We start from the raw sequence: 12,449 nt of genomic DNA, 5'->3' as shown, positions 1-12,449 counted from the left end.
ATTGCCACTTTCATTTCACTGCACATCGTGTATGTGTATGTGACAAATAAATTTGACTTGACTTGACTAGTTGTAACATTCATCATTACCTAGAAGTCCAAACAAGTGCTTTGGTGATAACATGTTATCACTGTGCCCCTCTGGCTTAATTTCCTATACACTAGTGTTCTTTCAGTTCCAAAATAGCTTTTTACACATTAAAACTTGGGCAGGCTAAGTTGTGTATTTCAGCTTTTGACACCATTACTTTTGTATGAAAGTAGTAGTTTAGCCAGTTAGTGAAGTGAGATGTGCAATCTTTAAATAATGTGTACACTTGAAACAAGCTGCTTTTAAAGTTAATGTTTGACTTTGTTCTAGGTCTGTGTTTCCTGTCACTGTCCTTGCTCTATACAATTTTTTTAAATTTTGACGGTCTGTATTGCATTTTGCTGTCACCAAAAGAAATGCGTTTTTGAAATAGTTATGACATAGAAACATTTTGGTCACTTTGTAATTTTGTTCGAGGTCGCATATGGACTATGCCATCTGTTTGGCTTATATTACTTATTCGTATCTTTGGAAATAAGAACAGTAATCCCCCATCTGGTTTCATCCGCCCTTCATATCTATCCATCTATATATTATTATTATATTATATAATATATATTACCACCAAAACGTTGGTCTCGTCACCAAAACGGTACACCATAGTGCTACAATTTTTGCACCACCATATTCACCATTATCCTGGCCATATAATGCAATTACTTTCATTCAAATTGAAGCTACATTTTTAAAGCTAGAGAGATATTAAAGTTTAAAATTTTCATTTCTAACCCTTTTCTTGAAGGGTTTCAGCGTGTGACGTCACAATGCAATGCGACCCGCACGTCTTCAACAGATCAGCTCGCTCTCGCCCCCCCCCCGGACCTTTCACTGATGCGCTCCCCCCGCCCCCGCCGGACCTATCACTGATGCCCTCCTCCCCCCCCCCCCCGCCGGACCATTCACTAATGCGCGCCCCTCTTCTCCCCCCCCCCCCCCCGACCTTTCACTAATGCGCTCCCCCCCCCCCGGACCTTTCACTGATGCGCTCCCCTCTCCCCCCCCCCCGGACCTTTCACTAATGCGCTCCCCCGCCAGCCCCCCCCCCCCGGACCTTTCACTAATGCGCTCCCCCGCCCCCCCCTTCCCGTGCACAGCTGCCCATCCCGGCATGCCTCGCGCCTGCCATTCCTCAGATCGGGCCGCGCTGACCGCCGGGAGGTGGAGTCGCCTCTCCCGCGCCGTGAGGGGGGCACCCGCCCGACTGACGGCAGTGCTGAGGGGGGATGGTGGGTGAAGGGGGGGGAGATGGACTGGGGAAGGAGGCAGGAGGAGAGGGAGGAGGAGGGGGGAGCGCACTCCATTCCCACCTCAACCCCCCGTTAAAACTCCCAAACCTTTGTAAGAGCCCCACACCCCCTCAACCCCACTTATCATCCCCTGCCACAACCCACCTCAACCCCCCTTATCCTCCCCTCCCCTCAACCCCCCTTATCCTCCCCTCACCCACTCCAGCCCCCTTATCCCCCCCTCCCCCACTCTCCATTCACCCAATTCATCCCCCTTTAGCCCCCTTTAAAACTCCCCCAAACCTCCACTGCATTGGTCTAACACTCTCAGCCACTCCTTACCCACCTCAACCCCCCCTCACTCAGGCACTCCATTCCCACCTCACCCCCCCTGACTCACGCACTCCATTCCCACCTCAACCCCCCCTCACTCACGCACTCCATTCCCACCTCAACCCCCCCCCTTAAAACTCCCCCAAACCCCTCCTGCATTAACTGAAATTGTGTTTAGAATTTTTTTCAGTGCCCCGCTCACGCACTCCTTTCCCCCCCTCAATCCCCCTTAACTCCCCCAAACCTGTGCTGCATTAATTTAAATTGGCTTCAGGCTTTTTTAAGAGCCGCACTCACGCACTCCAACCACACCCCCTCAACCCCACTTATCATCCCACACACAACCCACCTCAACCCCCTTATCCTCGCCTCAGCCCCCTTATCCCCTCTCTTCCACCCCCCATTCGCCCAATTCATCCTCCCTGAACCCCCTTTAAAACTCCCCCAAACCTCGACAGCATTGGTCTAACGCCCTCCCCTTACTCAGCCACCACATCCCCTCACTCACGTACTCCATTCCCACCTCAACCCCCCCCCCCCCACCTACCTTAAAACTCCCCCAAACCGTTCTTGCATTAACTGAAATTGTGTTTAGGATTTTTCTTCAGAGCCCCACTCACGCACTCCATTCCCCCCTTAATCCCCCTTAAAACTCCCCCAAACCTGTGCTGCATTAACTTAGGTTTCAGTTTTTTTTGTTTTTTTACGAGCCCCACTCACCCACTCCATTCACACCCCCTCAACTCCTTATCATCCCCCCCCACAACCCACCCCCTTATCCTCTTCTCACCCACTCCAGCCCCATTATCCCCCCCTCTCTTCCACCCTCCATTCACCCAATTCATCCCACCTGAACCCCCTTTGAATCTCCCCCAAACCTCTACTGCATTGGTCTAACATTCAGCCACTCCATCCCCCCGCGTTCCCGGGTGGGGGGAGGGGCAAGTGGGGGTGGAGTGGGTTAGTAGGGAGAGGAGTAGGGAGGGGATTGAGTGGGGGGTTGAGGGTGCTAAAATACAAGAGAGGCTTTGGGTCTAGGCCTCACTCAATCATACCCTCTCCCCTTCCCTGCCCCCCCCCTACGAGGAATGGGCCCAACGGGTCCACTTGGTCTAGTCTCCCTTAAAGGTTCCCATTATAACCTTCATTACTGATCCGATACCAGCAGTGAGAGAGCAGATGAGGCAGTGGGGGCCTGGAAACTGGAAGTTATTGAGGAGACGGAGAGCATGTGAGGTGTCTTGGACGTAGGTGGGGAGGGATTTGACCAGGGAGGATAGGATGGAGTTGAGGTAGGTGGAAATGAGTTTGGTGAGACATGAACAGGCAGAAACAATGGGTCTGCCAGAACAGTTCCTTCTGTAAGAGAAGGTACCTTCTCCCTAAAATCCATAAACAGAACTGTCTTGGCAGACCCATTGTTTCTGCCTGTTCATGTCTCACCGAACTAATTTCCACCTACCTCCATCCTATCCACCCTGCTCAAATCCCTCCCCACCTATGTCCAAGACATCTCACATGCTCTCCGTCTCCTCAATAACTTCCGGTTTCCAGGCCCCCACTCCCTCATCTTTACCATGGATGTCCAGTCGCTCTACATCGATCGACACCAGCAATGTGTTCCTGCTTATCACCCTCCATTCTCCTTTGCCCTTTTCTTTCCCCCCATCGTACTGCCCACTGTTCTTTCAGCAGCTTTGTTTTTTTCGCTCCAGATTCGAACATATACCGTCGTTTGTTTTGGTATATCACCAGTTGACTAATGTTGCTTGAAGGGGATACAGTTTTCTTGCCTAAAATAAGGATAGTAGCATTGGAGGTAGTCCAAAGGAGGTTCAACAGGTTGATTCCTGGAATGTTGATTCCTTGTCTGGAAAAGCCAGGTGGTTCGTGTCTCTGTTTCTTGGAGTTTAGAAGAATGAGGGAATTACCTTATTCAAATATAAGTTCCTAAGGGAGCCTAATAGGGAAGGTGTTGAAATGTTTTCACTAGAGAGAGTCACAAACCAGGGGACACAGATACAAAATAAAGCACCAAAAAATTTAAACTGATGGTTGTGAATTAGTGGAATGCCCTGTCCTAAGTTTGGATGGATCATTGGATATTTAAGGCGGAGGTAAGTATTTGAAAATGGAATTGAGATCGATGGAGAACTGGGATTTGACAAATTGAGGCGAGCAGAGATCAAGCATGATATCAAATGCTAGAGCAGGCTTGAGGGGCTTGCTGGTCTTCCACCACTCTTGTGTTTGCATCTTCATGACTCCAATCGTACACCAGCTTGATTCTTGAATATCTTCTAGATTAGGCCAACATATGTTTTGATTGCGGCAATAGGGAATAGCACGTTTGTTGGAAAGACTTGTATGGCCTGCAATTTATCATGATTGCAAATATGATTACATTTTTGCATCTAATAAAGTTGGTGATTCTGATTTAGTAGGCAGTTAGTAAAGGTTTGAGGCATGTCTTATCCCATTTGGGTTTTGCCACTACCTCTTGATCCCAAACATCACAACATTGGTCCAAGCATTGTCTCAAGAGCTGAATTCCAGATTTGGGTGCAAGTGATTGTTCTTGACACCAAGGCAGTATTTGACCATCTATAGCATTAATGGTCGCTAATAAAAACAAGTCAATGGACATAAAATTTGGAGCCATGCCTTGCGTAAAGGTGACCCTCCCAGCCCCAGAACACCACTGCATGTACAGTTCTTGTTGCCATACTATAGGAAGAACGATTATGCGAGACGGGGTGTAGAAAAGATTTGTAAGGATGTTGCCTAGATTGGAGTTTTGTGTTATCAGAAGAGATTAGATAGGGTAGGTCTATTAGCCCTGAAGTGAAGAAGGCTGAGAAGTGCATTATGGTGGTTTATAAAATTGAGAGATATCATATCATATCATATATATACAGCCGGAAACAGGCCTTTTCGGCCCTCCAAGTCCGTGCCGCCCAGCGATCCCCGTACATTAACACTATCCTACACCCACTAGGGACAATTTTTACATTTACCCAGCCAATTAACCTACATACCTGTACGTCTTTGGAGTGTGGGAGGAAACCGAAGATCTCGGAGAAAACCCACGCAGGTCACGGGGAGAACGTACAAACTCCATACAGTGCAGCACCCGTAGTCAGGATCGAACCTGAGTCTCCGGCGCTGCATTCGCTGTAAAGCAGCAACTCTACCGCTGCGCCACCGTGCCGCCCTAGGTGGGTGAGATCTGGAGAGTTTGTTTCCCATGGAAGGTGCATCTAAAAGTAGAGGCCATATGTTTAAGGTGAGAGGGAAGATATTTAAAGGGGGTCTAAGGGGTAATAGTTCCACAGTAGTTGGCTATCTGGAATGGGCTGTTAAAGGAGAGTGGAGGCAGGTTCAGGAACAACATTTAAGAGGTATCTGGACATGTACATGAATGAGCAGGCATAAATCCTGCAGCTTTCTCTTCCACAGCATTCTTGGAATATCTTTACTAAAAGAACCACAGTTTCAAAAAGGTGGCTCTACCATCTCAAGGTTAGAAATTGAACAGGACCAGCCCTACATATTCTGTGACCGTCAAGAAAATGAGTCAGAGGCGGAGTATTCTGCAACGAGTGACTCTTCGTGACGGGGCAATAAATACTGGCCTTGTCAGTGGTGTCCACTTGCTGAAAAGTGAATGTGATTGGTCTCCTTGAAGCTTCTGCAATGCTCTCATAACGCCATCTTGGCTTGAAGATAATCTCTTTATTGCTGGGTCGAAATTCTGGAACTTCTCCAACTGCATTGTTGGAACATATTCACCGGCAAGACTCCAGTGGTCCATCACCACCTCAAAGCCAATAAACTAACTGGACCAGTCATGCACGTACTGTGGCCACACAAATTGTACAAAAAGAAAAATTGCATTGTCCTCAGCAGAGGTGCAGCAGAAAGAAAATAAATCATAAATGATGGTTTGGTATGAGTCTTTCTGCTGGGATCGGTGCCTCTATCATATGCTACCACCAGTCATATTTTCCCATCTCCACCCCTTTCCCCTCCATCTGCAACTCCTCCGTTCACTCATCCTTTCCCACATAAACCACCCATTCCCCAGGTAATTTCCTCTGCAACCACAGGAGATGTAACATCCTGTCCCTATACCTTTTCCCTCGACTCCATCCAGGGACCCAAGCAGTTCTTCAAGGTTAGACAGAGGTTCACATATGCCTCATTTTATGCTTTTAGTGTTCCTGATTTGTCCTGTACATCAATGAGACCAAGCAAAGACTCGACAGCAATTTTGCTCCACACTTGGTCTGCCAAGGCCTACTAGATTTTCCAGTTGCTATCCATTTTAACCTTTCTATCCTGGGACATCTCCATTGCTGGAGTGAGGCCACTTGAAAACTTAAGGAATAACAACTCGTATTCTGCTTGGTGAGGTTACAACCCACTGGCATTTATTCACAAAATGCTGGAGTAACTCAGCAGGTCAGGCAGCATCTCAGGAGAGAATGCTTCATCTTCTGAGATGCTGCCTGACCCGCTGAGTTACTCCAACATTTTGTGAATAAATACCTTTGATTTGTACCAGCATCTGCAGTTATTTTCTTACACCCACTGGCATGATCATTTGAATTCTCCAATTTTCAGTAACCTCCTACAAACCCCACACACCTGACTCTACCCACTCCGAGCTTGCTCACCCCCCCCCCCCCCCCCCCAAAGTCTTGACCTGAGACTTCACCTATCCATGTTCTCCAGAGATGCTGTCTGACCTGCTGAGTTACTCCAGCAATGTGTCCTTTCATGGTATAATTTGAGGCTAATGTTAGCCAGGGTGAAGTAATGTGCAAGTGCTTACCAGGTAAGAATTGTTTTGTGCATTATTGGATAATGGATGTGTAATCTGTAGAACTAATAAACTAAGTGCATAAAATCCAAAGAACCCTATTTATAGATATGTCTAAATCTAGTATCATTTAGTAGCATTTTTTTAAATTTACCCAGAATTCTGGTCAAGTGAGTAGTTCATATATTCTAATTTGTTTTGCCATATTTAAGAACCTGTGGTTCTTAAAGTGCCACACACATTCAAGTGCAAATATTTTTTTTAAGGGCTATTTTTTCAATGTTTATGCAGAAGGCTGTTAATTAGTTTAAGCTACAAAGAACTAATTGCATAGTGTAAACTACTGCTTTAGGCATTAGCATTAATTATTTTCACAGCAGGTTGTTTCGATTAAAATCAAGTTGGGCTGTTTACAGAGATTTTATTTTGCTGTTGAATTCTGCTATTCAGAAATTGTTCAGGTTGGAAATATTACAAATAATGTCTGAAGATTTAACTAATCTTTATTGTTTTTACTTTTGAAATGAAATGCTTGGATCTTGTAACACCTATGATTAGATTTATGATAGTGGAGGGTGGTGGGGGGAGGTGAGGAGATGCACAATAAAGACCAATTTAGGAAAATGGCAACTCTGAAGAGAATTTAAAGGGAGAGTAGGGAATGACTTTATGAAACGTTGGTGATAATAGACCCTTCTTTGCTTCAAATTGTTGAACTTTGAAGAACATTACTGAATGTTACGTAACCCCTTAAAACCCCTGATGGGGTTGATTGTTTCCAATAGCTTTGTTTTATTATGACTTTAGCAAATTGGACATTGTTCTCAGTTTTTGGATTTATGTTGGATGCAGTGTGATGGAAAGTACCTAAATGTTCAGATTTACATTTGGCTAACTCATTCTTAACAACAGAATAAGGTGCTCTGGTTTCCTCCTGCAACCCAAAAATGTGCAGGTTTGTAGGTAAATTGGGCCTCTGTGAATTGCTCCTTGTGTGCAGGGAGTGGATGCAAAAATGAGATAACAGAAGTAGTGTGATTGATGATCGTTGTGGAATTGGTGGGCCGAAAGGTCTATTTCCATGCGGTATCTCTAAACCTAAAACAAAAATACATGGTTACAACTTGCAGATTCGCCAATACAATTTATCGTTTCTACACCTTGACTTTCTCTCCCAAAGATTAATGCTGCTGTGCTTGGCATTTACAGACAGACAGGACCTACTAGAAATGCTCCTTTTTTAAAAAACTCTTGGGTATATTGAATGAGTGCTATTTGTTAATTGGTTTGTCCTTTTCTAACTTGAAATTAGTTTTTTTCAGTTATAGAACCCTGGTAATTTCCAAATCTGTATTACCATCTCCTCATGACATTAAAGGACGCCTATTAAGTATATGCCTAGTCAAAGCACTCCTATTTCCCACACGCTTTCTAGCGACTTTTTACTATCATCTGCCCACGGCTTCCACCATGTTCCTTCATTAGGGAAAGTTTGTAGCAGCTGATTAATCTACCAGCCTGCATGTTTTTGGGATGTGGGAGAAAACTGGAGCACTTGGGGGAAGCCCCTGCTGCCAGAGGAAGAACATGTGGGTTCCCCCACATAGCAATGGACGTCAGGATTGGATTGTTGGAACACTACTGTCTGAGCTACAGGGATCAAGACTGATATTATCTTTGTGCCTGCCAGGATAAGTAACATTTAAAAAATCATCTTGTACTTGTATGCATCAAGTCGGTATACAGAAGAGATCCTGCAGTGGAAATCAGCATATGTTATGGATATCAGCAAGTTGCTGAAGCTCCTATGCTTTTTCTACCTACAATCTATCCTTCCGGTCCCAATTTTCCTGATGGACATTGGTTTGGTATATTTGTAGAGCTGTTTGTTTCCTCTCGAGTCAAGAGTCATGTGCTTACTTGTCATATGTACAGCCATGAGATTCTTGCAGTGCCCCTGCTAATAATTAAGGGCAATGACAACGGTGGAAACTCAATTCATGTGGTATCTCAGCAAAGGCAAACATTGAAGTTTGCCTTCATATACCAGCGTAATCCTTTTGCATCTTGGCAAAGGTTTTTGAATATCAAGACGTCAAGCCCAGCTCAAACTTCATGTTCTACCTGCGGCGGGGATCCCTGGCGCCGCATGTCTCTGACTTGGATCACTTGGAGCAGGTGTCTCATTGCACTAGACACCACTGATACTCTGCAAAATCCTCCAGATTGACTGACTTTGTGTGAACCAATGCCGTTATCCTAAGTCTAATTCCCCAACTGCTTTGTGGCAGTCTCCCAACATTCTATTCCAAGCACTGTCAATAAGTGATTTGCAGGTTGACAAAGGAAAAGATTCAAGAGTGGTGTTAAGGCCCTGGGGGAAATGATTCCTAAGAATACCTGGTCCATGATCAGAAGTGGAAAAGGAGCATTTGGGTTGAGATGGAGCACCTGACATTCCTATGTTGCAATCATACAGGAAGGAGTGCAGCATAAATGAAGGTACAGATGTCTTTGAGGCAGTGTTGGTGACACACCCACTCCAGACTGCAGGACTGTGTGCTGAGCGCACTGAAGCTCGGTGTAGCCAACGCGAGGACTCCATGGAGTGGGTTAGCTATTGAGCTGAGTCTGCATGTCTCATAATTTGGAACTCTGCTTGCTTGTATCCTTTCTATAGAGTGGTGCCCACACCTACTTGCACCAATCCAGCTGTTGCCCAAATAGACACAATGCTGGGGTCACTCAGCGGGACAGGCAGCATTTCTGGAATTAGGAATGGGTGATGTTTCGGGTCAAGACCCCTCAGACTGACTCTTGTCATTAGCTGGGGCATAGTATACATGCGTCCATGTTCCTCCTTAAAGGCTGTCCATTTATTTTTATTTTTTCTCCGCAGGTGCTGTCTGACCTAAGCATTTTCACTATAATGAAATGTTATATTGTAATGAAGCTTAGGTTCTGTTATCAGAACCTAAAGATTATTTTAATTGATGTATATTTATTGATATTAAGAAATGGGGTTTTGATTATGGGATATCAGTGTTTACATTTCAATGAGTGTAGAATAAAATTATCTGTGACAATGCCCTGTTTGGTAGTGAAAGATGCAAATTATACTGTAATTATTGATTCCACATCTCAGCTAGGTTACTTGAGCCTATACAATACAATATATCTTTATTGTCATTGTGCAGGGGTATAACGAGATTGGGAATGCGCCTTCCATATGATGCAATAAATTAATTAGCTAAACAGTATAAATTTATACAACCCAGTGAAACATAATTAGAAACAGATTTAAAACTAAAGTTCAAGTAGGTCTGTGCCAGTTCACTGTGCGATGTGACAATCCGGCTCAGCAGGACTGGTTCATAGCAGCTATGGCCCTGGGGATGAAGCTGTTCCTGAGTCTGGAGGTGCGGGCGTAGAAGGCCTTGTAGCGTCTGGTAGAATTTCGAACAGACTATTGCAGGGGTGTGAGGTCTTTGTGAATGCTGGTGGATTTTAGTTGGAAGCAAAATGTTACACAAGAAAATGTGTTGGTGTGGGGGGGGGTAGAACTACTTTAAATAGGGATAAGGAATTAATTTACTCCTATTGGTATCTAATGACTTAAATCTAGTTCAAGGGTTTATCAAACCTATTTTCAAGGAATACCAGAAATGTACATTAGTGGCACGATGGTGTAGCGGTAGAGCTGCTGCCAGATACCCAGGTTCAATCCTGACTCTGGGTGCTGTCTTTATGGAGTTTTTAACGTTCTCCCTGTGACTCTGGGTTTTCCCCAGATGCTTTTCCAAAGGTGTACAGGTTTGTAGGTTATTGGCATTGGTAAAGAAAAATTATAAAATGTCCCTAGTGTGTAGGATAGTGTTAGTGTATCAGGGTTCGCTGGTCGGCATGGACTCTGGGCCGAAGGGCCGGTTTCTGCCCTGTATTTCTAAACTAAACGTAACTAAAATTAGAAATGAATAAAATGCTATGATTACATTTGTGGTGCTGTAACATTTTATGCATGACTCAGTAAAACCTCAGCATTTTTGCAAATAATGATTTTGAATATAATTGCTGTTTAGAAGCAGGAGGATTTTATTGTAATACAGGTGCTCCTGAGCTTTCGTTCCGTTTTGTAAAACCCATTGGAAACCGAAAGTATTGTAAGTCGAAATGTATTGAATACGCACGATCACGTGGCTGGAAGCGCGTGGCGGCTCGCTACGGGTTGCTGCCGTTTGCACCATCGCAAAGTCAAACTATTGTAAGCCGGGGCGCACCTGTAATCTTATTGGATATAATCTTTTAAAACTTCAGTCTTTCAGGAAAACAGTTTGATACTCATCTTGATTTATTCCTTTTTCTTTTCCAGGGAAGTCCTCATTGACTATCCAGTTTGTTGAAGGGCAGTTTGTGGATTCGTATGACCCCACAATAGAAAATAGTAAGTGTCATTTTAAAATAATTTTTAAGTTACATTTGACAGTTTTATGACAATTGCCAAAATGAATGCAACCTCTTTTTCTATGCTCTGACCTTGCACCAGTTCTAATATGCTGAGCAATCTTAACCAAGCCAGCTGAATTTTATTTGAATAAGTATGTGTAAATACAGCTGAACAATTGCTCAGCTCTTAATATTTACCTCCAAAAGAATATACATGGTGTGCATTTTGAAGGCCGCCATAATAATTGCATTGGGGAAACTTGTAAAATATGCTCATTTTATTAGACTTTTCAGATACTGTGCGATTGTCAAGTTGAATTCCTGTCAAGATGCTCTTAAGTTATACTTTGCACTTCCAATTATTAACTTGGTCTGTTTTCATGCCGGTAATTAGATTACAGGGGCTGGTAGTTTGTGAGCAAGTCATTTATGGTGCCCTTATTAAGCTTCAGTTTACTTGACCTAGTGCTGGAAAAAAAGTGACCCGGGGTTTTTTGGTGGAACCAAAGGCATTGATTTTACAAGAAGCTAACCTTTGGACATCATACTTTGAGATTTTGATTGGAAGGAACAGTAAAGAGTGGAGTTCAATACTTTTTCTGCAGGCTACCTGGAACCTGATGAGGCAGCCAATTGTTGGTCTGACTCTAAACCATGGATTGTCAATTCGTTTTCATCCAGACTCCTTTTGTAGTTGAGCATATGCCAGATGTTCTTTTTAAATAAACCAGTGTTTTGCATTTACAACCTGGACTAATTTGTTTATCCTAATTTAATTTATTGAGTATGATCATCCAGTATTTGATGTTACTCAGTTAGTAATCCAGATACATTAACCATCTTAAGTTAATTAAAAATGCTATAAAAGCTGATTGAGAATTTTTTCCAAGAAGTAATTGGAAATAAGTTAGTAATTGATTCCAGCTGCATCTGAAGCGATCCATACTTCAGGGCGGCACGGTGGCGCAGCGGTAGAGTTGCTGCCTTGCAGCGAATGCAGCGCCGGAGACTCAGGTTCGATCCTGACTACGGGTGCTATACTGTAAGGAGTTTGTACGTTCTCCCCGTGACCTGCGTGGGTTTTCTCCGAGATGTTCGGTTTCCTCCCACACTCCAAAGACGTACAGGTATGTAGGTTAATTGACTGGGTAAATGTAAAAAATTGTCCCTAGTGTGTGTAGGATAGTGTTAATGTGCGGGGATCGCTAGGCGGTGCGGACTTGGTGGGCCGAAAGGGCCTGTTTCCGCGCTGTATCTGAAATATAATAAAATATAATAATATAATACTTAGTTGTATCGAAACAATGGCATCATCTCAGTAGATGCAAGGAACTGCAAAAATAACAAGTGCTGGAGTAACTCTGAGTCAGCAACGTTCACTTTCTGATAATAATTTTACATGATTGTTTAGAAAATGTATTATTGTGCTGTATCGACATCCAGGGATGGAGTGATATTGGGGCCAAATGGAGGCGTATGAATCACATGGCAGGCAGAGCAGATAAGTTTATCTTGCTAACATGTTCAGCGTG

The 12,449-nt window shown here is 44.0% G+C and overlaps 1 protein-coding gene across 1 annotated transcript in view; it reads left to right on the top strand.

The window, feature by feature from the left end:
- rheb (Ras homolog, mTORC1 binding) overlaps positions 1-12,449 on the top strand; it is a 73,699-nt gene that overhangs the window by 17,944 nt on the left and 43,306 nt on the right. The window contains exon 2 of the mRNA XM_078424423.1: positions 10,844-10,915. Within this exon, the coding sequence (XP_078280549.1) occupies positions 10,844-10,915 (72 nt within the window). The remainder of the gene's footprint in view (positions 1-10,843; positions 10,916-12,449) is intronic.

The sequence above is a fragment of the Rhinoraja longicauda genome, chromosome 2, assembly GCF_053455715.1.
Source record: "Rhinoraja longicauda isolate Sanriku21f chromosome 2, sRhiLon1.1, whole genome shotgun sequence".
Classification (NCBI taxonomy): domain Eukaryota; kingdom Metazoa; phylum Chordata; class Chondrichthyes; order Rajiformes; family Arhynchobatidae; genus Rhinoraja; species Rhinoraja longicauda.
This window is presented reverse-complemented; position numbering and strand designations above follow the sequence as displayed.